The sequence below is a fragment of the Podarcis erhardii genome, assembly GCF_964252035.2.
Source record: "Podarcis erhardii genome assembly, chromosome: 10".
NCBI lineage: Eukaryota > Metazoa > Chordata > Lepidosauria > Squamata > Lacertidae > Podarcis > Podarcis erhardii.
Window position 1 is genome coordinate 74,702,981 of NC_138500.1, and position 25,521 is coordinate 74,728,501.

Here is a 25,521-nt window from a genome sequence, read left to right on the forward strand (position 1 = left end):
CCATGTCATATGACAAAGTGTGTTCACTGTGACCTTGAATACTATTAGGGATACAAGGTTAACTAATAAATAAATATTTATTAGTATCTGAAGAAGTGTGCATGCACACGAAAGCTTATACCCAGAACAAAATTAGTTGGTCTCTAAGGTGCTACTGGACATTTTATTTATTTATTAATAAATAAGTAAGTAGTGACCCTACTGCACCATGTGGATAGGAGACCAGTTGTCTTTGTTCCTCCCAGGCACAGATCACAATATGATGTTGCTACCACAAACAATTGTGTATTTTGGAAATATAATAAACCTTTTAGAAGCCAGGCATACATAAACTTGTTCTGACTGTGGGGTTAATGAGGTTGGGATGATGCTTCTTTCTGAAATGGATTTCTGGCCTCCCTGGAAGTTGAAATGCCCCAGCTATCCAATAGTTGTGTATGTTGTGTATGTTCTGTTAAACTCCTCCGTGGGGAAGCAAAAGTTATTTGCTTATGCTCTAGTACCGTATCTTTCGGTGTATAAGACAGGTGTAGTGAATGCAGAGGGGGGGACGTGTGATTAATGGCAGCAGCAAGCGGGAGATTGGCAGTGGTGATTGGGTGGGTGATTGGTGGCTGCGGCAAGTAGGCGGGTAGGCTGTTGGTGGCGGTGAGCGGGCAGACAATTGGCAGCTGCGGCAAGGTGTGCAATCGGCAGTGGCTGTGGCAAGCGATTGGCAGTGGCGGGCAGGCGGGTGAGCAATTGGCGGAAGTGACCCCACCCCACCCCCAAAAGCTAAACAACTTACCGTATTTTTTGCTCTATAAGACTCACTTTTTCCCTCCTAAAAAGTAAGGGGAAATGTGTGTGCGTCTTATGGAGCAAATGCAGGCTGCGCAGCTATCCCAGAAGCCAGAACAGCAAGAGGGATTGCTGCTTTCACTGCGCAGCGATCCCTCTTGCTGTTCTGGCTTCTGAAATTCAGAATATTTTTTTTCTTGTTTTCCTCCTCCAAAAACTAGGTGCGTCTTATGGTCTGGTGCGTCTTATAGAGCGAAAAATACGGGTAATTTCTTAATTTTGGGTTTAAAAAAATAGGGGCCGTCTTATACATGGGGGCATCATATACATGGAAAAATATGGTACTCCGCTCCAGCATGAGAAAGACATTTGACAGCTAAGATCACTTTCTGCCATATACTTACAAGCTTATTTCCCATTGACTTGTTTCAATAATTCCTTTCTTAGGTTGGTTGGCACCTATGAGGTACATTGTTAGCATTGTTGCTAATGATGCTATTAAAGCAATCTGCATACATGGGTGTCTAATGCCAGCATGTGAGCAAACTTTGGAAGAAGATGCAACCATCCTGGCAAAAAAAGTTGGGCAGTGTAATGGCTACAGCATTAGGTCTCATTTAATTGACTTCAGAGGAGCATAGCTGCAAATACCATGGGCTGGATTGTACAATATGAAGCTATGATAGAATTAGAAACAGATAATTTTGTCTTCTACTGGTGCAGTCTCGGCATGGGGAATTGGTAGCTCCTTTTCGAGAAAAACTTTTTACAAGACTGGCCTCTTCTAAATGTAGATTGTGCCCCTCTAAATGCTGGAACATGGTGCTACTATGCCAAATAGAACCAATACATAATTAGTTTCTTGCTATATTTATCAACCAAAGTTCTATTTTTGTAAATCAATAATAATAACAAAGCACTAAAGCTCATCCCTGTCCCATGGTGGTATTTGCATACCCTTAATGAAAATGCTTGTCTGATGTTTCATGCTGGGTACTGTGTCATGCAAAGTCATTATAATCAAAATCTTTCTAATTTGACTGCTAAATTGTAATTACTATGGTGTGCTATTTCATGCAAATAATGTCATGCAGAGTAAGTGAGTTGCACAAACTATGAGATATCCAGCATTATAGCACAATATTAGTTGCAGCTGTGGTGCTTAAATTGCTGTCCATGGAGGATTTTTCCAGGGCAAAGAGTGCATTGAACTCTACTCCTTTTGCTGCCTCATTTTCAGTCCTGCATAATAGTATCTGACAAACCAGTTGATGTCTTGCAGCACATATATTTATCCCCTCTCCCCACCCAATTCTCTTCACCCATTGCATATAGGTACCCATTGCATATATGCAACACTCATCAGAGTGAATGTTTCATTCAGAAGCCTTTTAACCTGGTTCTAATGTCATGCCTATAGCATACCCAGGGGATGATCTGCAGGCACCAGAGGATGAGGCCACCATCTTGCTGAAGCTAAGCTGGTCCAGGTCGGGTTGGTGTCTGAAACAGTGACTTCCTGGAAACCACATGCACACATGCACCTTGGGTTCCATGATGGAAAATAAATGGGATATAAATGTAAAATTAAACAAATCAGAAAGTGTGATGATCCACATGCGAGGCAGAAAAGAGGACTGCAGTATGTAAAGTTTTAAGCGTGGCTGCGATCATTGTAATGTACTGCGATTTGTAATGTAGCAGTACCGTTGTGTTAGTGAAAGCATCACCAGCGATCTCCACCCTGTCTCTAATGGCAAGACAGCATGTCACGACAAGGGAGTGTTTGCATCACAGAAGATAAAAAACCTGTTTGATCACAGTAGATAGTGGGATGGTTGTGGGGGGTGGGGAATGAGTGTTAGCACGATGTCCCCGTGAAACTACTTTCAATTCTGTAAAAGAGCACTGTCTTGTGATGCTTCCTGGTGACCCAGGAAGTGAAGTTCCACATGAGGGAAGGGCTGTATGTACAACAGGGAAGGTTCTTTGAGCTCTCTGGTCGTCTGGGCAGCAAGATCTTGTCTCTGAAGTACTGTATATAGACCCCTTGGAGAAAAGTCATTGGCCAAGGATTAGTAAACAATTCAAGTGGAAGAATGGGGAGAAAACAAAGCAGGGCATCACAGATGGAATTGCATTTTTAGCGTAGCAAGTCTTGAAAGCAAACCAGTAAACTGTGAACCATCAAGGTAACCGCAGCCGAGGGAGGCATTGCAAATCAAATGGGAAAGACAGACTGGGTCAATAAAAATAAACAAGAGGGACAGTTTCCCATGGGGGGGGGCAGACAGAAGTGTCTTTGTTAGTCTTCCAGAAGTCAATCCCTTTCCACTCTTTCCTCTACAATTAAAGAAAGGAATTGTGCAGATAAAAGCACAATCTGGAATAGAGTGGAGTCACAAATTCCTGGAGATGCACATCCTTCACTAAACACCAGAGGGTAAACACAGTGGGAATATTTATCACATGAGAGGCAAAGGGCAATATTACGGCATGTTATTTATTGTGCCTGTTATGTGACTAGAATTCAGGATAGGAAACTGATAGGAATGGTTAAGAGAGGATATAGGGAGACTTCCCTGATGGTTTTGCATGTAAGATTATGCCTAAACAGAGTTCAAGGTTTGGAAGCAGCACTGACATTCTCAAACTGCAGTTTAGGCCCCCCGATGTGGATTTCAGTATGAGGGATGGTCCTCTGAAAGGGATTGGTTTCTGCTGACAGATAAACCATAGCTAGAGATCGTCTCCCTACACAGTTGCCAAACTGCATCATAATTCCCTGTTTGGGAGTACAGATTTTGGTGACTCTTAAATATTTGCCTCCAAATAAGAGGCTGGGTTACTCTCCACAAGTTCATCCGTGACTCAGAGACATCAGTCCCTCCCTCTCCTAGTAACACCCATGCCAGGCATGGTAGGGTTTGTGAGAAGACAAGGAAAAATAGAGATCCTCTTCCTACTGCCACCGCAAAGTAAACGGGTTGAGTGTGTTGGAAGGAAGGATTAGTGCCTATTGCAGTCTCAGTAACATTGGGGTGTGTGGCAGGATCCAGTTTTGCTTGTAACTGGACCTGAAATAAGCAAGGTTAGGATGTGAGGGCGATCTGGCTGCGACATCTGTCACCCCATTGATCGCCAGGGTTGATTCGGCTGATCTGGCTGGCTAGGCGGGTGTCCCCTTCCTCCCTCACCGCTCCATGTGCGTCCCTCCCGAAGCTGCGCGCTCGGTGGAAGAGGACGACCATCCCAGATAGAAGGAGTGTACCGTTCTTCGGTCAAGGGTATACGATAGCTGCGCTCCCCTGCTAGAACCTCCAAACAAGCTCAAGGTCCATTTGTAGGAGAACGTAGGGTAGTCAAGCTTCCAAGACTCCAGACACATCCAAGTAAGGCGCTGCATGTGGCAGTTTGCCATTCTTTAAAAAAATAAAATAAAAATGAAATAAGCAAGGTTATTTTCTGAGTCCATAGTTATATTTTTCTGAGCCTTATTGCATCAGTCTTCCCTAATTTGGTGTCCCTCCAGATGTTGCTGGACTCCAACTCTCACTGGCCCCAACCAGGGGTGGACATGGGGGGGGAGGCTGGGGGTGTCCAACAATATCTGGAGGGCACCAGGCTGAAGAAGCCTGAATTGCACACTTAATTATGTATGCCCTATACCTGCTCAGGTGAGTTCAGCTGTTGGTGTGGCTGCAACACCTGTCCAGAGAAAGGGGTGAATGTAGTTCTCTTCCTGCCTCCCCAGCCATTTCAAGAGAACACAGGATATTGCAATCCAGTAAGTCTTTGAAGTTGAGTGCTTATTCAAGCTGAGGAAGAATCCCATCAATGTGTTTGAGGGACTGTATAAATCAACTCTTTCCTCCCTTAGCAGATCCAATGCAATGAGGGAAGGCACATTTTATATGTGTATGGTTTAGGCCTGAAATATGAATCGCTCTTCGTGACCAGGGGAAAGAGACAGTGGAAGAAGACTGGAAGAAATTCAAGATATATCTTAAAAATTATTGTAAAATTGAGGAGTGCTAGATGTCAGGGAACAAGAAATAGAGAATTGCAGCTGTAACTAATAAGTTAAAGAAAAAGGATTCTAATGAAAGTGAATTAAATAATTAATTATTGAGAGTTGCTAAAGAAATGTAAAAAATAAGGATGCAGTAAAAGGGAGGTACGGGGAAGTCGGAGAAATAAGGTGTATGAAAACAAGATAACGGAATTATACATGTTTATGTGTTTGTATGTTTTTAGTTTGTTTATTGTTTGTTTTTAATTATGTGTTTGGAAAACAAATAAAAATTTATTTATTTTTTTAAAAAAAGAAATATGAATCACTCTTCTTTTCTTTTCTTTTCTTTTCTTTTCTTTTCTTTTCTTTTCTTTTCTTTTCTTTCTTCTTTAAGACTGTACTTACTAAAACAGGTGGAAGGTAAATTCTCACCCACAAATATGATAACTAGATGTCTCAAGCAGAAAAAGAGGAAGAGAATCTTTACTTATCTATGGCAATGTGCAAAGTCCTAGCCCTGATTTGGCATGGAATGTGTTTGAGAAACCTAAAAAATAAGTGCTTCAGTCCTCATCTGTGAAATTTTGCAATTCCAAGGAAAAAGCAATCCGTGTGTGGGAGGGTGTGTGCAAAAATGCTCTCGGAAATCCATTGAAAGCTCTTCTTTTTGTTGTTGGTTGGCTTAAATGAAAATCCAGCCAGCTGAAAGGAGGACACTTCCATCTGTGCCTCTCATGCATATTCAAGGATTAGCATGAAAGCATTGAGTTATTTTCAAAAATGGGCCAATTATGCGGATTTTACATGACTGTTAGCTCTGATATTGGATGAACACTTGCCATGGCAACACATGTGATCATAGTTGCTTGGGTTTTGTCAGACGGAAGAAAAGATAAAACAGTGAATCTCTGACCCCCGCCCCCCCCAAAAGGCTCTGAAAAGAAGATACTTAGAAAAAGTCATGGGGAGGATGAATCTCATTGTCATGGTCAACTCTGCTGTTGACCATGAACCACTTCTGCATGTGCCCCACTGAAAGGTGTCAGAGTTTTGAAAGGGCTTAAGGGTTTGTCCAGGCTGTCACAATTTTGTGTGAGGGATTCCGACTTCTACAGGAACTTTCAGTTTGTGCAATTAAAGACTCTGTTGCATTAGCACAACAAATCCATTACAAAAAAAGAATTGGGGGTTTTGTGGTTTGGAAAGTGATGTGGAAATGCATTGAAAAGTGTGTGGGAATGAACGAGTGACTAAGGGAAAGCCAAATAAACACCCCACAAGCAAATCAGGATGATTGTGCATTGGTGTAGAACTGCCCTGTAAACAAATTAGAACAAATGCTCAGTAAAAATTGGATATAACCTAACCTGCATGTAACCTTTGTGCTAGCAAATCAGGATGAATGCTTAATAAATGGGTCATCTGACCCATTCAGTGGAGCAGTGGATCACATCTCAGTTAGTGTGAGATTCTTGGTGGCAGAGGTTCTCTTTCAGTTTTCTGCCCCAGGCCCCCAAGTTGCATGAGCCAGCCGTGTGCATTGTCCATAACATACAGTACGCTGCGTTTGAGGTTTGACAATACCAAGGGCATCTCAGCAAGCTGTAGGAAAGGATGCGCCTGGATTCCTGGTGCAAGCGTGTAGGCTGCATAATCATGGAGAGGGCTTGTCCTACACCTTTCCTCCTTCCCGTTCCTCCTCCCCACCATTCTTGTTCCTTGGAGCATTCCCTATTCTCTGGAGCAGAGATGGATGAACCTGCAGCCCTTCAGATGTGGCTGGTCTCTAACTCTCATCATCTCTGACCAGTCAACATGTTGCCTTGTTGGGAGCTTGGGTTCAACAAGTTCCCCATCTAGAGCCAGCCTGGTCAGTGTCTGCATTTCCGAGGGTGGCTTTGTTTTCTGGAGGGTAGTCTAGGGCTTGGTGGGCGGGTGCGACTGATAGGTCTCAACTCAGGCTCTGCAATGAAGTCAGCAGCACCTTTCCAATAATAACTTCGTGGCTGCAGAGCTCATGTGTTCAACTAATATAAAGTCCTCAGTTTGGAGAGTAGGTAAGTCACACTCTCAAAAAGATCCCCTCCAGGGGCAGATGGGCCTTAATCCTTTGCCATCCGGGAACAGTTAGCAGTGAATCCTTTTAAATTTCACGGAGCAACAAGCTATCTTGCTGCTTGTCAAGTGGCACTTGATTGTGGCATTAGATGCAGCTTTTAAGCCATGCAACCCACGTCACAACGTAATTCAGTGGCCCCCGCTTTGCAGGTGAAGCTTCAGTCTTAAGCTTCAGTATGTGGGCTTGTTCTTTCCTGATTTACTTCTGCCTCCACTACCCACTTCCTCTGGTTTTGTTCCTCTGTTGTTTTGTTTTTCTTCTTAGCAAAACTTAAAAAAAATATGTTTTTATTGCACCGTGATTGAAATGTGGTAGGGCCTCTAGGATTTAAAAATATGTTATCCGAGCTACGTGTGTTTCCCACATCCTCTAGGTGGCCAAAGATACAAAATTATCTCTGATTTAGATGAGACCCACTAGAAAGACAACAGCTAAGTGTTTTGAATGGGTGTTTTGAATGACTTGTTCAAAGCCACTTATAGGGCCTATCATGTTAATCTGTGTGGTCTGCTCAGCTAGTCAGTGGAGTAAATGATTTGGTGAGGAGTCCAAACACAGGAAAAAAATGCTATGAATAAGTCAGAAACTAGATTGTTTTAACAAAAGAAAAGATCTCTATGGGAAATCGTGTTTTAAAATGTCCTGCTCTCTGGCGCCATCTGGTGTTGCATGTTTATAGCTCATTCCAATAGCTGTTTCTTAACTAGTGTAGCTGAGTACATTACTAAGATGCAACAAGAATTTCAGCTGTATTGCGTGCAGAAGAGCTAACATCCTATTCCTAGTGAATGCAGTAGTCTCTTGCTTCTGCTGCTTGCAAGTAGGCAGTTAGTTCACACCTCAAAGTCTCTTTAGGTTCAGTTGTTTTATTTTCACCCCTCCAAGCAGATGGACCGTCTTGTGCTATAAACAGTCCCTTCCACCAATCTCATTTCCTCTGCTTTTTCTCACTGCCAATTCCAGCTGCTCAGAATGTCACACAATCTTTTCATCTTTCTTCTTCAACCCCAATTAAGTCTGGCAGTCTTTCTAATGCACATAGTTTTTTAAAAAAATAATATACAAATGTAATTTGGATGTTGAAAAATGATAGAAAAAAAGGCATTCAAGGAGAGAGAGAGAAAGCCCCGACTCCTTAGAAAGACATGTCTCTCTTCCTTGCACCTCCATTCTGGGAGTGCAAACAGTTAAGGAGGGCAGCTGAAGTACAGGAGCACAGCATTTCAGAGAGGACCCTGAGAATCCTGAGGCAAGAAGGGCCTTCTTTCCCCAGCAGCTAAGGCTGAACATTTCAGGGGTCCGTACTGGATTTGTGGGAGATGATTGGCAGATTGCATCATGCTGCTGAGGGAGATGACAAGAGACTCTCATTTAAAAAAAACAAAAAAAAAAAACACTTGGGAAATGCAGCATTCATCGAGATGGGATTACCATCCAGTTAATATGGGCAGCAAGTAACTGCAAGCTGCCTGCCATTTTGACATTTCCACATTTTCTCCAAATACCTTCTGGTTGAATCCTGAACCCTAAATGCCAGTCCAGAGACAAAAGCCTTGAAACATATTTAAGTGACTAACATACAAGTGTGCTTGCAGGTCTTAATTCTGTGACACACGGAGGACAGAAACTGCTTCAGTGAATGGCATTTTATTATGCCTTTCAAATCTTTTAGCTTCTTCCAGGGAAGATGCCGTGGGGGTGAAACCTCAGAGAGACAATTTTCAACTGGCCAACCCTTGATGAGCAAAATAGATCACTATGAAGGGGCTCAATGGGGGGGGGGGATTTGTTTGCAAGGCGGCCTCTGAGCAAAAGGTTTTACAGCTGTTCACGGCAACCATCTCTTGCTGTGCCGTTAGGACTCTGGATCGAGTGACTGCTTTCTATGGAGACGCCAATTGTGAGGGCAACTCTAGGGATAAGACGAGAAATTAATCCAGTAAAAAGAGTCAGAGAAAGGCAGGAATGCAAAAGCAATTTTGTCTCCAACAATGCAGATCCATCTAAGGATGTGAAAATGGCAATGATTAGTGATGATGATGGGCCTGAGCCAGACGCTGGGATGACATTTTAATATAGCAGGTGACCTTGTCAGGGATGGATGATGCACAAAGCATAATAATCTCAAATAGACATTCATCTAGAAGAAAAACGCTGTTTTGTATGTTTGAAACAAACTAGCATATTTAGCAAGCAATTATAGAATTTCTAGTTGCCAACATCCCCCTCCCCTGAACAAGTTTTGGTCTATGTCATCTAGCTAGATGGCATTATTTATTTTCCCTCAAACACAACACCTGGCACCCACAATGCCTTGTTTCTTTTCTCTGCTGTTTCCAAGCAAGACATTGGACATACTTTGAGTAGCAGGGTTCTGCATAAAAGTGGGAATTTTAGCAGGATCCAGCAGCACTTCAGTGGATGCGATATTACCACTCCTTTAAGTCAAGGATTGCTGGTTTTCTCCCTGCATTTTCTGCTCCTTTTGCACTACATGATGGCTATGCAGCTTTAGGGTTGCACAAATGGTCCTTTATGAGTATGCATGTTAAAGAGTTGAGATGGGAATGAAGATGGTTTGTCGCAGCTGGTTTCAAATATTCTGAAAACACAAGTGGACTAGTGCAAAAAATGTTCAATTTTTTTTTGAGAGAGACTGCAGGAAATCTACAAAATGCTGAAATGTTTCCAGTGACAGGGTAGATATACGGAGTTTGGAATACTGCCGTTGCAGAGTTTTAATGCAACATAGTAGGGTGGTCAGGGCATTAATACTCAGGGAGGAAGTACAATTTGGTTTCTTGACATTTGTGAATAGGACTTTACCATCAACCCTCGCCCCTCATAACATGCATAACTCTCTGGAAGGGTAGGGTGCATAGTAGGCAGATTGTAGAATTATAATATGCCCATAACAATATTCGGCTGGCTGTGGTCACATACATAAACAATTTCTTCTGGCCCTTCCCAATTTGAGCATTCAACACAGGTGATAATAATCATGTCAGGCAGGTGACTGTCAGCTCTTTGAGGCAGTCTTCATGAGTTTGCATTTGGTAGGCTGTTTCCCCGCAGACATTCTCCCCAGCATGTGGGCAGCATTAGATGGGGCCCCGTTCAGGATGCAGGAGCCCTTTCCAAACCCACAGGTGCCGCCCACTGCCCTGCCGCAGGTACTTATCAAGATGCATCTTGAGTGCCCAAATAGGACTTTGGTGCACTTAGGAATTGGGATTATTAAACCACAAAAATTCGCATTGAAATGATGCAGGATGTATACCTGCACAGATGGTTAATTTTGAAAAACTAATATGGAAATGAGTTACCCAGTATGAGAATTATTCTCCTTGCCCCTCTGTTTACAGCAGCGAAAGAGAACTCACCAGATGCAGCTGGGTCTGTCCTGGTGTCCAAACACGAGTGTGCCTGGACTGTGCCAATGCAGTCGGAGGAAGTGCTGTGGGCACAGCTTCTTCTTGTGTATTAGCTGCAGGATCTGATTCACTCTGCAGCTTCCCTCTACACCAAGTTGAACCACAATTAGGATTTACTAGGCTGCCTGGAGAAACAGCACCTAAAATGCCTGTGTTAATATTTACAAACACTAACAGTTGTGTATAGTAAAACAAAAGCAAAATGTGAGGCATCACTACTGGAGAAGGAAATTCTGACACATCTGTTGGAGCACAGATCATTTTTCTACAGAGACAGGACAGAAATGCCATCTCTTAAGCCGTCTCTTGAGCACGAGCGCTTGTTCTGCTGGGAACTGTCAGTCCTGACATGTTGGGTGAATTGAAATATCTCTCTGGTTCCTATATCAGCTTTCTATTAATTTGGAGGGTCTGCTATTTTTAAACTGACATTAAAAAAATGTTAATCAGAATAGTGATTCTCTTCAGTGGCACACTAACCATTTCTTGGAAATTGTACAGTAGGATGCTCATTCCAGCCAGGAATGCAGGGATGCCTCCAACTCAGAGTAGACCCACTGAAATTAATGGACCTAAGTTAGTTATGTCTATTAATTTCAATAGCTCTACTCTGAATATGACTAACACTGGATGCAGCCCACAGCTTTTAAACCTTCAATAATCACCAACAGAAAAAATACTCCAAAATTCAACCAGTCAGTGTCCTTAAAATTTAAACAAGTGTAAAGTAGAAGAGAGAAGCTGTACAAAGTTTCAGGAGCATTGGGCACAATGAAGTGGCTGTTTGGGAGAGGGCTTTGTGCTCCCGTCTTGCTCATGCGCGTCCCCAAGGCATCTGGCTGGCCGTGGGGAGAACAGGATGCTACACCAGATGACGGACCTTTGGCCTCATCCAGCAGGGCTTTCCATACAGGCTTAAGCCAAAGTTAAGCATTTTGAGATTTCAAAAAAAGAAAACAAATGCTAACACTATTCTAGGCTGCATCAACAGAAGTCTAGTGTCCAGATCAAGGGAAGTAATAGTCCTGCTCTATTCTGCCTTGGTCAGACCACACCTGGAATACTACGTCCAATTCTGGGTGCCACAATTTAAGAAGGAAGTTGGCAAGCTGGAAGGTATGCAGAGGAAGGCAACCAAGATGATCAAGGGTCTGGAAACCAAGCCTTCTGAGGAATGCTTGAAGGAGCTGGGTATGTTAAGCCTGGAAAAGAGGAGACGAGAGGAGATATGACGGCCATCTCCAAATATCTCAAGGGATAACACATGGAAGGTGAAGCAAGCTTGTTTTTCCTGCTCTGGAGGGTAGGACTCGAACCAATGGCTTCAAGTTATAAGAAGGGAGATTCCAACTAAAAACTTTTTGACAGTAAGAGCTGTTTGACAGTAGAACGGTCTCTCACAGGAGGTTGTTGACTCTTCTTCCTTGGAGGTTTTAAAGCAGAGGTTGGATGGCCATCTGTCAGGGATGCTTGAGCTGAGATTCCTGCAGGGGTTGGACTGGATGACGCTTAGCATCCCTTCCAACTCTACAATTCTACGATTCTATAACATTGCTACAATCAACCACAATACCTTTGGGATTTAATTAGCATTGTTAATATGTATTGTTCAAAGTATTTGTTTGGTTGCTTGACATCTTGAAGGGTGGAAACGTAGACTATGTGTACATCAAATGTGAACCAAAACTACTTTTCTTTTATCCTGTGGCTAGAGAGTTCTCTTCCTGTCTTTGCGGCATCTCAAAGATCCAATTCAGAGATGCTTATGCTGTTTTGAGAGTCGTCATTATTGAAAAGATACAAAAGAGGGCACAGAAAGGTAGATTCTTTTAAAGGCCATTTTGAAACTGTTGTGTTTCAGGGAAACACATCGTAGAATTTTCAGAAAGTGATTTTTTTCAGCTTCAGTTTTATGACCTCCTGTAATACATGCCGAGCTGCACTGTGGGTAAGTCATCAGAATCATTGCTTACTGTCAGTTACAAGGCAGAAGAAAAGTCACCTTGTATCAGATGTTCCCTTCTTCCAGGGAGCCTAGTGGCCAGCATGTTAGGAATCTAACTGAGAACATAATAGCCGTGTCTCACCAAAGCTATAACTAGAGGAATTGCATTTAATTTGAAATAGATATCAACAACGGTAAGAGTAGCGTCCTTGACACTGGAATCTAAAAAAACCCAAAATAACCAGTTTTTTTAGCCCATGATAGCTGGATTATTTAGCAGCGTAAAATAAAGCAGGGCCCAGACTCACCCTGGACTGCTAAAAGAGGCTCCCACTCGTACATCAATTGTGTGCTTGCAGTGGTGTATAAAGCTCTGTCGCCTTACACCTGGTGTGTGTGTGTGGAGCACGTAGTGATGGGGAAGGAGCCGGGCAGTTAAGTGACCACTACCCTCATGTCTGGGGCTTCTCTGCACTGGCCCTGCATTAATACGGGTGGGACCAGCTTATATATGGTAATACCTTCCTTTGGGACTTCGGGATGGCTCGCAACAAACCACTGTAAAGTCCATTCTGATTTGGGGATAGCAAAATTTCTTCTTGGGTGTTTTATCCAATTTGCTGCATGAAGCAGATGGGAACAGCAATCTTCTTTGTGTAGTACAAATGTTTGTCTCTGTTTACACAGAAAGTTAGATCCTGAACGATGTAGCTCTACAGCTACTTCCTCTTTCTCTTGGTCTGCACTGAAGCTGCTTTTTACTTTGTAGCCCTAGAAAAGAAGAAGATGGAAGGAGTCAATAGAAGAAAAGGGAGGGGAGGGAAATGGGACGCTTTCATCATGAATTTTGATCCTGGATGAACCAGTCAGTGCATCACTTCTTCAGGACCGCAGTGTGTCTCAGTGCTGGGGACTGCTAATATGCCATTGAGACAACTGCTGGTGTGCTGCTCTGTTGTATAAAAGTGGTTGAAAGTCTAAAGCCAATAATAATAATACCCCACCCAACTGACTGGATTCCCCCAGCTTCCTGCTTCTCTTTGTGTATCGCTGCTCCAGACTCACCCCCCCCCCCTCTCCACTGAGGTTGGTGATTGTGCCATCACATGCCCTTGAATAGTTCAGAAGCAGAGATGGAGAGGAATTGCGTGTGTCCAGAGGAGGTTTTCCTTTGTGCTCAGATCAACGCCTCCTTCGGGAGCAGGGAACCTTTACCTGTATACATTCCTACACCAGTGTGCCTCCAAGTTAAATTTCAAAAAAGCATGTGCTGCCTCCACCAGAATGTTGTGCGCTGCTGCGTTGTCCTCTAGGATCAGTTAGAATTTTTTAGCACCCACTTGGACTCAGTCACCTGAGAAGTGCCAGGTTTTCAATGACACCTTTCCGCTTAAAATGTGTGGTCTGCAGGTGTTCAGGGTGTGACAGAGAAAGCAGGAAGAGCTCTTTTAAAAGTCCAAGGTTTCATTCTAGTCCAACGCACCTTTTTCATTACACCTGGTTGGGGGGGGCGGGGGGAGAGCAAAGCATAAACTGATTTAAGCATCATTTGTGAAAAGAGATGAAGCATTCAGTCAGCTAAATAGTTGCACTGAAAATTCCAGGCACATAAAAATCAATACAGAAAAAAATCCCAAAATGCACATGACTTGTAAATGAAACCCATTTAATTATGGAAAATCATTGGCAAGAATACGCACGTCTTGGGAAGTGACTTTCTTATTAAGTGGCTTTGGTGATCTTTATGACTTTGCTTGGATTAACAAATTTAGATCAGATAATGAAACTTCTAGTCTCTCTGTCTTTCTTCTTAGGCTAACACTTGTTAGCCTAATTTTTCAATTAACTTTCTGCAGTGACTAGATCATAAGATGTGGCTATATCAGCACATTCTTAGATCTGATTGCAAATCAGCATTCATTTGGCAAACAAGGTATTAATCATGGTTGCATATAGCTAATGGTCCAAGCAGTTTTGTTTTTAAAAATATATAAATCTTATTTTAGACAACTTCACTGGCTTTTACTTTTCTTAGCTTCGTTGCTAAGCAATGTGTCAGTTTCAACAAAATGTGTATGCTTAAGACCTATTAAGGTTTATTAAATTTGCATATCTCTCTCCACTAAAAACTCCTGAAGAGATTAACAATTAAGTATAAATAACAACAATTAAATGACAAAAATATATTAAAAGCAGATTTATCAATATAATATAATTGGTGCCCAGAAAAACAAAACCAGCTTTGTCCGGTGCCAAAATGAGTGCAAAGTTGTCACCAGTGTATGTTCATCTGTTGGGGAGGGGGGGATGGAGAGAAGGGATTTCTAACAGAAATCCAACAGGTTCAGCAGAAACCTTTATTGATGCCATTGATGCCATTGTGGGCTGTCATTGGGAGCTCTGTTTGGGATAAGACAGCTAAGAAATTGCCATCGTCTCCTGATGAACAGCCAGTCACTCAAAACACACTGGGATTGACAGGACTAGTATTAATGCCTCTGTCTCTTCTTGTATCTGTTGAACTTTTGTGTCGACTTTCCCCCTGGCCCTTTTGGGGTCTTCCTTTATGCACATACAGTGGTGCCCCGCAAGACGAATGCCTCGCAAGACGAAAAACTCGCTAGACGAAAGGGTTTTCCGTTTTTCGAGGTGCTTCGCAAGACGAATTTCCCTATGGGCTTGCTTCGCAAGATGAAAATGTCTTGCGGGTTTGCTTCCTTTTTCTTAAAGCTGTTAATACCCGGGGAATCCGCACTCCGCAAGACGAAAAAATCGCAAGACGAAGCAACTCGCGGAACGAATTAATTTCGTCTTGTGAGGCACCACTGTACACTGAATAGATGCTGGTTTGTGGTGAGTGGGCTGGGCGGGGCAGGCAGAAGATGGAATAAATTTCAAAAGGGGGTCAGCCCAAAAAATATTTGAGAAACATTCATTTATCAGTTGGATTGTAACCTTTCTTGTAACATACGCCCCCCCCCCCGGCTGCCCCTGCCCACACTTGCCAGCTATTGAAAGCAAAGGTGTTCCCTTTTGGTCTTCTGGAGCCACACCAAGAAGAAATAATACTAAAACCTCATAAATTTATGAATGAAAAGCATAGTGCAAAGGAAAAGCAACATTAATATTCTACAGGCTCCATATGCTAAAAATAAAATGATACATTGCAGTGGGTGATTAGCATGTCTCCCTCCACCACTCTTAGATCTTTGTACAATGCCAGCAACAGTCAGATTGCCTGGACGTCTCCATGGCAACCCCTTGATGCTTCCTTTTGTTCAGCTGATAATCTGCCCAGTCACATGATCGCCAAGCAGCATGCAGATGAAATGGAGCCCAGAAGCAGCAGCAGCAGCAGCAGCCGCCCATTGTGTTATCCTCATTAAGAAACCTTGGGAATGTGTGGGGCTGTGGGAGGGGGCGAAGGAGGCCCAGGTGGTTCCCAGCCAGAGCCGGCCGCAGAGCCACCCCCCTTGCTTGTTCAGAAGATTGTTATGCACTTGAACTTGCTCCCCACCATCACAGCCATTCCAGTGACCACAAGGACTGGCGCTGCTCAAAGGTCTTTTCTCTTTAGACTTTCAAAACCTTTGTTTGTACTGTGTGCGTGCTCAAGTATGCCTGCTGGGTGTGCCTGGCCTTCCACGGAATCAGAAAACAGAAATTGTGAGGGTGAAGCAGGGCTGCGGCTCTGGCTCCGTGCGAAGCTGCCTGAGGTTTAAGATGGAGATCTTTTCTCAAGTTCTCCCACCTTCTCCAGTGGGAAAAACCTTTCCTTCAGTGACACATCAGTTTTGTGGAATACTTTTCCCAGAAAGGTTTTATGGCTCCAGGTTCCAACCCTTTCAAAATGTATTTATTTACAGTGGTACCTCTAAGTTGCAGACACGATCCATTCTGGGGTGCCGTTGGCATCCCAAAAAGTCTGCAACTAGAGTGGTGCTTGATAGAGCACATCTGCGCATGCATGAAGCACGCAGAACGCTTCTGCACACACATGCGGGGCAAAACCCGGAAGTATACACTTCCCGGTTTGCCGCATTCGCAAGCTGAAAAGACTCAACATGAACCTAACGCAACACGAGGTATGACTGTACTTTGAAACATTTCTAGGCTGCATTTCTGGGTGCAAGGCCTACCCAAAGCAACTGACAAACAAACAAGCTACATGTAAAAAAATAAATATTACTAAAAGCCATGATAAAAACAGATTCACAGAGTTAAAAACAAAGACAGAGCTTCAATAACATAAAAATATTTCTGCCTCCATCCCGGACAAAAAAAAATATAAATTAGTTTTTGAAATGCCTGAAGTGTAGCTGATGCCATAAGCAGTTCTACTGAGAGGGTGTTCAGAAGGTATGGAGCCACCACAGAAAAGACCCTCTCACCTGCCTGCAAACCTGGGAGGCAGACACATGGAGAGATTCCCTGATTAGGATCTCAGAGCATGGGCAACATGGTACGGGTGCAGGCAGCCCACCCGATAGCCTGGGCCCAAACCATTGCAGGCTTTAAAATCTTAAAACCAACCCTTTAAATTGGGCTTGGAAATGCGCTAGAAGCTAGTGTAGCAGGTACCCCATCAGGACTCTGGTGACCACATTTGAAATTGACAGAAGTTTCTGGACCATCTTTAAAGGCAGCTGCACATGAAGTGCATGACCGTCATCTAGTCTGGACATGACTTCTTCTAATTTCCCTAGGCCTGGAGTGGGCAAGATGTTAGGTATATTGTTAGATCACAACTCCCATCATCTCTAATCATTGACTGTGCTGCTAGGGGCTGTTGGAGTCTAGCAACATCTGGAGGGCAGCAGGTTACCCACCCACCTCCGGCTTAGATCTTTTCAGCGCTCATTCTTAGCACTCAAAGCTAAATGATAGTGGAATTGTTCTGTTTTATCTGAGACTGTGCTGCTGTTATTACAGTTATTTGTGGTTTTGCCTCTAACCTGCTCTGGAAGTCTTTGGGCTGCAGTAACAGCAACAAATACTTGTAGGAAGTAAAAATAACAAATTGGAGCATTATCTTCGCATATCCTGTGACCTCTGACAAGATGCTAGATGCATCTAATGAGAGATTTAATGGCCTTCCATGTTTTAGGGTATATGAGGGGAAATTAGCCATTTGGGAAAGATGCAGACCACAAAATGCTGGCTTCTCTGTCTCATTTGCAGCCATGGTGTGGCTTGTTTGCCACTAGGGATACAAGAGAAATTAGATTCAGTTCACATGTAAAAGCGAATCTACCTAATTGTCACTTTGGGAAACAATATGCGAACTGAAATGCAGCCATTCTTTGAAACGTGCAATTATTTGACTTTTGCAAGGGAGTTCTCCAGCCAAGTAATTTGTACTGGAAAGTAAACCCTGCATATGAATTTATTCATTACCGAAAATAACATATAAAAATGCTTTATATTTTAGAAGAATCCTACGCAATATTGTGCATATAAGGTGAAGGTGCATTAAAAGATGTGTGTATTGGGATAAATTTGCACCAGAATGCGTGTGGATTTTCATGAGGACTTTGGGGTGGGGTGGGGGGAGAATTTGCAAACAGAAGTGGAAATGAGAACTGGTTTTAGGATTGGCAAAATGAAAAACCAAAATTGACAGTTCACCCATCCCTGTTGTCACTAGAATTGGCATCACAATTGGCAAAAGAACAGACTACAAGTTGTTTTTTATTATTATTATTATTATTATTATTATTATTATTATTATTATTGAAGAAGAAGACTGCCTATTAGTGCACATTTCCTGGGCAGGTTACAGGACAGTAAACAAGAAGCAGGGAAATGATTTCTCCTCCCATCTCCCTGTAAATATACAGTATTTAGGATGGGGATGCCCTTAGGCTTTGATCCTAATCACACTTCATGTACAACATAGAAACTCCAGTAAAACCAAATAAATGACTCTAATGTCCAATATCAGCGAACGGCTGTCACTGTTAAGTGTTGCTGTTGCAAGTCTCGCATTGGATATTAATCCTGTTACTAGTCAGTAAATCATTATCAATGTAGTGGAGTCTTGATGTGCATGAATGTGATTTATTCTGCAGCACTTATTAGAGACTTGTAAGTACGGTTTGAATATAAATGACAAAGTGAGCTAAAAGAAATGGATATGTTTGATAAGAGTTGCAAAAGCATTTCCTTTGCTCTGGCAAATGTGTCCGGGAGCTTGGGTTTGGTCCGATGGCTTTGCATTTCAGTGAGGAGTTGCATTCATACTGGAAAATGGTTAAGAGCAATATCATTATTTTGGAATGCATATTAATGGTGCAGCAGTAGGTGGAACGCCTTAGCAACCCACAAGCGGCAAGAGGAAGATAGTGCAAAAGCAAGAGCCTTTAGGGCGGAGAAGAAAAAGAATCACAGAGTTAATAATCTAGTAGACAAACAGCATTGGAAAGGCAGGTGGAGGGGGGCAGATATCAAGACAACCCAGGCTGCTCTTATAATGTCTTACTGTGCCTCTGGCTTTTTTCTTTTCTTTTCTTCTTTTGAAAAAGTGATTCGCTCATTTTATTGTCTCTTGGAAATAGTATCTTGGTAACATAAAGCTAATTCTGAGCAGTGGCCTCTCAGCATTGTGCAAAATAAGTCCATGGTTAATGTTAGGTGATGAACCTTCAACTAAGATTAGGCGATCCTTTATCAGATATTATTTGCACACTTGTAAAGCTAATATCAAGGTTTAATTTTGAAGATGCAGGAGTTTGTGCTTGCGCTGCTTACCTCCCCCAGTCCCAGGCAGGCGAGAGCAGAGGGAATGAGAGAAAAAGAGAGACTTTGTCTATGCTCAGATGCTTCTCAGTGTTTTGTGGATGAGTTCTGGCACTGCAGATAGGTTTTGATATTAACCCTTGTAAAACTTGTGTGAAAATATGTATGCAGTAAGCCTGCAGCTTACGCACATTTAACTTGTGCATATTCAGCTTTATGCACTTGGAAAAATAAAAAAATTGAAAGGGGTGGAAAGGGGGTGGGCATCTGGGGGGAAAGCCATTGCACCCAAAGTGTTTCAGCTTTAGGCGTGATCCCTAGCCTGTAACCTCTGCCTAAATTGAGGGCTTATGGTATTTTAAACTGTGCATTAAAAAGTATATATTGGCCAAAAATAATGTACAAAAATGCACTATGTTAATGGAAATTACTTGCAAAATGTTTATAGTAAAAAGGTAAAGGGACCCCTGACCATTAAGTCCAGTTGCGGACGACTCTGGGGTTGCGGCGCTCATCTCGCTTTACCAGCCAAGGGAGCTGGCGTTTGTCCGCAGACAGCTTCCGGGTCACGTGACCAGCATGACTAAGCTGCTTCTGGCGAACCAGAGCAGCGCATGGAAACGCTGTTTACCTTCCCACTGGAGCAGTACCTATTTATCTACTTGCACTTTGACGTGCTTTCGAACTGCTAGGTTGGCAGTAATGTATATAGTAGAGACAAATTAATACGATGTATAAATTAGCATAAATATGCAGTACAATGCTAATGGACTTTTGCAAATACTTTTTTTGCAATTGCAGACGTGGAAACGTGGTGTACGGAATTTCAGAGAAACTGAAAGTGACAGATTTATTCATTCTTAGTTCAGTCCCCCCATTATATAATTGGACCCCCAACTACTTAACTCTCCATACGTTGAGTGTTACGTGTGTTCTTGAATTGAAGGCAGGTTCAGATTTTAATTGATTTAAGATTTAAGGCAAAAACAGTTCCAAAACACCCAAGAAACTTACTACTCATGAGTTCTGGCAATCAGGATTTTCCTTTCCCTTTCCTTTGAATCCAGTTGATTGATCGGAGGGGCAGGGCTGCTTTCCGCTGGCCACAGATGCTCAGAGACAAGCCCATAGCTTCCACTTGTCCTGCGTGACCTGATCCCTCTGGTTTGCTTCAGATCTCCTGTTGCTGAACGCATTACGTAATAGAAGGAGCATTTGTCTGTGACTATAGTACGTAGCTGCAGGCATATTATGCACAGAGGGAGGGAGGGCGGGAGGGAGGGAGGGAGAAGGAGGCTTCTCTGGCCCCGTGTTCCTCACAGCGCAGAGTGAGGAGGAGTTGAAGACAGGCAGGTCTGCTGCTGCTGCCGCCTCAGCTTCTCTGAGGGGAAGTCGCTGCTGGGTTTGGACATGGTTTCATTCATCATATGGGATACTTGAAGAAGAAAAAGAGAGAAACTAAGTTGGAGAAAAGAGGATTGGCATGTGGAAGAAAGCAAAATGGAAGGGCTTCTGTCTCCCATGAGAACCAAGGTAAGGAGATACATTTCAATGCTTTCCTGGGGAGAGGAAGTGTGTGGAAGAGATGCCTCAGTTTTTGTCTATTGTGAATCTGTACTTTTGATTTAGAGGAGGACAGCCAGATAGCTGTAAGGAGGAGAAACCCCCCATTTTCCTCTTCCTCTGCTTCAGAGGGATTCCTTTGTAAAGGATTTCTCCTCAGCCGCTCACACTTTTCCTGTGGGTTTCCTGTCGGGATGCTTTTCATTGTGTTGTGTGGGAAGCAGGGACTGTGTGCACCCGGGGAGCTGTTCACTTGAAAGGGTCCCTGCACATCATGCTGTGGGCTGTGCGGCTTTTAATGATTATTACTATTACTGCTATTTGTGGAGGAACAGCATTTTTTCAGACAGCAGAATTGCAGATAGGCAAGGAATCGACATGGCTTTTGTTTGCTTCTATCTGCTGCAAAAGCATTTTTGTGTGGAAGAGACCAAATTTGCGCTGGGAGACTGTAAAGGGTGCAAGAGGACATGCTCAAAGCGGGGCTTTATTTGTCCTTTGAGTTTTATGCTAGAAAGCTGCTCAATGATTTCTTTTAATGCAGTGAGGTTTAAGAAATAAAGAGAATGCCATAGAAGTGAAGTTTGTGTTGATCTTGATTTTACATTTACAACTCGTGGTGGCATTTTGCTGAGGTGAAAATGCTGGTGGTCCACTAGTCATGTTGACATGCCTCTCACAAAGTTTGTTGAGTGACTGATCTAAATAAGGTGGACTAATACTAGTTGGTGTCGTTTTTTTGTTTTGTTTAATGCTTTATAATGCGCTTTATAGGAATGCTGTGAGGAAGGGCATTGCTGTCCCTGTTTGAAGTGACTTGAGACTAAGCGATAATGACTGGTTCAAAGCCACACAATGAACCATGCAGTGGTAGAGGCAAGACTTGAACCCAGCCTTCCAAGAGGCAAGGGCTAAGCTGCTTTGGGGGAATGGGCACACCAATGCACATGCACCTCAACAAAACCCCAGCATGGGCCCATATGTGCATTATGTGTGTGCGTACATGGGAGAGAGAGCCACCTTGAAAAGTCCTCTGTCACAGTTAAGGTGACCAAGAGACAGAAGTGTGTGTGTGAGTGCTATGAGGTTGGGAGTCGGGTTATCCTTAGTGTCTCTGCCAGAGTTCTCTCAGACGTGCCCATGGCCTGCTGTGTGGAACAGAGTCAGCAGCAGACAGAACTGGCCCCAGGTGCTCCTGCAAGATACAGGTCCTGCTGTTCACAATGCAGGCATTTCACTAGTGCTCACACATTTGAAGCTGTGTGTGTCTTTAGTATGCTAGATTTATTTTGTTTAGCATGGATTGCATGCAGTTCAAAAGGATTGTTGACTTGTCTTGGCACATCCAGCTTTTTGGGAAGAGCCACGTGGACCCTGGTCTCAGAAACCAGGCAGCGTGTAGATGCCCATGCAGCTGACCACATGTTCAAGCCATTCCTAAGACTTTGCTCACATCAGTTTCCATAGTCAGCAGACTGAAAACAGAAACACCCTAGAAGAGAGCCAAGGGAGGAGAGGCTGGTTTTAGCTATTCTGAGCGAACTGTATCGAACAATAGCTCTTTCTTAAGTCACTCTGCCTCCAAACTACATCATGTCTCTCCTAAGATCGTTTTATCAGGAACAGTGTTTCCTGAACCAGCCCCACCTCATGTTGCTTGATTTCCCTTAGCCACTAGGCTCCTCCTCATCCCCCAACTATACACCTCCTGCCCCCTCATTTAGCTATGAGCTGCCCAGGGGAGGAGGTGGGCAGCGCTGGTCAGGGAGAGGTAACGGGATTCTCCCTCTCAGCTGTCGCCTCCACCCTCATCGCTCAGGACAAGCGCCGGCTCCTCCTCCTTCCTCAGCTCAGCGGCAGCAGTGCTGGTGGGGAAATAGAGACATTCCAGGACCAAATCACAAAACAGGATGGCTTCTGTCATTCTGGGACTGTCGCTGGAAAATCGGGGCACTTGGAGGGGATGCAGTCTGAGACATACACCTCTTTGGTGATCAAGTGGTGGGTTGTTGCAACCCATAGATGTGGGTTTCACAAACACCCTTTTGAGAGGGAATGAGAGGGAGTGGGAAAGGAGGATGAGAGAGGGGAAGAATGTGAGAACAGGACAGCTGTAGATAAAGACAGGAAAGGAAAAATTAATGCAAGAAATAAAAAGTGGGTCAAATATTGCTGGCTTTTGAGGAAGTGCAGCACAATGAGCCTGGAAAGGTTCAGGGCCACTGAATGAACATAGATACAAATGTCTGTGGGGAAGAAGCTGAATTCCTATAAGAAAGAGGTGCTGGGCCCCAAGTTCACATGAAATGCCACCCGCTAGAATTGAAACGCTTCTGCCCAGTCTCTGATGTGTGCAGAGACTCTAGTTTCTCAGTGACGTGGGAAATGCACTCTGCACCTGGGGAACTTGAGCTGTTTTTCTTACTTCATGTGCTTCAGCCCTGTCTTCAGCCATTGAGAAACCTCTGTCAGGAGTGACCTCTTGCACAAATAAAGTCCTGTCTTCCCAGGGCACACCGTTGTTGTTACCACAGTTGTTATGACTGCTGGCATTAAATAAATGTTAATTACAGTAGCTTCAACAGCATTGAAACAGCAATTTAAAAAGATAATACCCCAAGCTATTCATATAGACATGCAACCATGAATAAAATATTGTTTTTCTGAGTGGGTGATTCACCAATCACTTATCCTAATAGAATCTGATAGGAAGCAAAGTAGCACAGCAGTGAATTGGTCCTTTAAAGGAAACTATGGAAACAGCAATCCACACCCTTCACTATTTGGTCTTTTTCAAACAGGTGCCAACAAGCCAACTCTTTTCATGTTGCCTTTATAGTCAATTTAATTACAAAGTATTATATGAATGATCTAATGTTATACTTTCGTACAACAACATAGTCCAGTGATTTGGAAAACAGTGTGTGGGTGTTTCAGTTTTGATTTTGAGTCTGGTAATTGTTGTCTAAAAGCTTGGGACTAAAATTAATTGATTGATTTTTGTTTTGTTTTGTTTTGCAAGTACATTCTTTCTATTCTTCAATAGCAGGCTGTGTTGCCGGAGGCTTTTAGGAAGCTAGGCTTGATGTAGTAATCTTGGTTGAGAAAATGACAGAGAATATTATGGAGGAGGGAGAACACGGGACAATTATATCTTTTGAAACAATCTTAATAGGGCAATGCTTTCCCACCACCATTGTGACTGTTTTTCGATTTAATAAAAAATTGCCAGTATTCTCAATTTACTGTTCTCTATGGACAAAATTATAATAGTGCTGGTGATAGTTCCACTGTATGCTCATTTGTCCATTTCCTTGAAATGGTTGCCTGAGGCAAACTAGCATGATACTGATTTGCCATCTGGTTAACATCATAATTACTATTTGCTGTAAGTATGATATTGGGGCTGGGTGTCCTTTAATAATAAATATTCTCTGGACCACAAAATGGACAGTTACGTGGAATAGGAATCAAAAGTGGACAGGTGTTATGTTACATTGATCAAGTTATTTAATGAAATGTGAGGATATGTTAATACCTAAATAGGAAAAGCAGATGATATCAGTTCCAAATAGCTATTTTAGGGGCGTCCAAGAGCTGCCTTTTTCTTACAGAACCAACCCAGAAATGCTGGCACCCCAAGCCCATGCCATGGAGGTCTGTTGAAATGTCTACCCAGGGCTCTGTCAGAAGTGATGGGGAGGGCACAAGACCCGCAAAGGCTTTCCAAAGCACTGCCACAATTGTTCTTTGCACGGAGCACCCCAGAATGTTTGAGCCAATGAGGAAAATGATCCATTTGAATTACCTGAGCACCCATCCCCCACGGGCCAAGGGAACCCAAGAGCCACCAGAATCTTGGAGGCATTTCTACTTGTTTCTTAAAAATTACATTCCATTTTTTGTAGGGCAGGGAAACATCAACTTGCCTGATAGTGTGTACTTTTAAAAAATCTAGGCAAATACTATATAATAACGATGATGATATTATACTTGGCAGTCACTTTGCGCTTGTACAAATAAATGGGATCAAAATTAAGGGAGGAGAAGGGAAAGCTGACATTTCTTTCTGTGGAACCATATGGGGAGTGAGTATAATGTATATTTTTAAACTAATTTGGGTTCTCTTCAAAGTACTTAGCAGATGGCAAAAGCAAATGCTTGCATTTCATGAAAACCCAATGCAAATCCTGTAACCAAAAATGAAACCTTGTGGCGAATGTATTTCCCTGCTAGTGCATTAGAAAAGGTGAAATCGAGTTTGGGGACATTTCTTAGTTCATGTTGACAGTGTAATACAGTCCTGGGCTGCTGTAAGTGGCAAAAGCAAAATAATAATAAGTGCCTTTAAAAATCACTCATTTGTCCACCTGCAATCCTTTCTATTTTGTGCTTAGTCACTCTGCACTGGTGGCTTTAGCAGGGGTTACTGGGACGCTGGATTGCAACCCTGGGCCCACGTTGGGTTTTCTTTGTTTTCAAAAATCAAGGTCACAGAAATGTATCTCAGTTAAATTACTCATCTACGTCTCTGTATCATTGCATTGTTTGTACAGTTTGTGTGGTTGACAAAAAGCATTATTTCTGACTAAAATCAGAAGCCTGATTATTCTAGAATGAAAGGGAATGGTGAGCATGGTTTATGCAAAAGGGTCTGTTAATTCTTGTGGCTAACTAACTACAGTGGTAACTTGGTTTATGAATTTAAGCTGTTCCGGAAGTCCGTTCTTAAACCAAAACCGTTCTTAAATCGAGGCGCGCTTTCCCTAATGAGGTCTCATGCTGCCGGGGCCCTTCCACCATTCGGATTCCGTTCTTAGACCGAGGTAAAGTTCTCAAACCAGGACACTATTTCCAGTTTTGCGGAGTTTGTAAACCGAATTGTTCTTAAACTGGACTGTTCTTAAACCGAGGTACCACTTTATTG

At 43.0% G+C, this 25,521-nt stretch overlaps 1 protein-coding gene and 1 long non-coding RNA gene across 4 annotated transcripts in view; one reads left to right on the forward strand and one right to left on the reverse strand.

Annotated features, from left to right (window-relative positions):
* The window catches only part of FRMD4A (FERM domain containing 4A), a 434,031-nt gene that overhangs the window by 48,418 nt on the left and 360,092 nt on the right, over positions 1 to 25,521 (forward strand). The window contains exon 1 of one of the 3 annotated variants that reach the window (XM_081879086.1): positions 20,369 to 20,564. The exons of the other annotated variants lie outside the window; for them this stretch is intronic. Within the exon in view, the coding sequence (XP_081735212.1) occupies positions 20,532 to 20,564 (33 nt within the window). The 5' untranslated portion in view covers positions 20,369 to 20,531. Of the gene's footprint in view, positions 1 to 20,368; positions 20,565 to 25,521 lie in introns of those variants that run through there. 3 annotated transcript variants of the gene reach the window in all.
* LOC309351506 lies at positions 8,580 to 15,503 on the reverse strand. Its single transcript, XR_014160874.1, has 4 exons — positions 15,299 to 15,503; positions 12,815 to 13,064; positions 10,298 to 10,431; positions 8,580 to 8,826 (listed from the first exon to the last, which is right to left on the reverse strand). It is a non-coding gene; the product is annotated as an uncharacterized lncRNA (long non-coding RNA).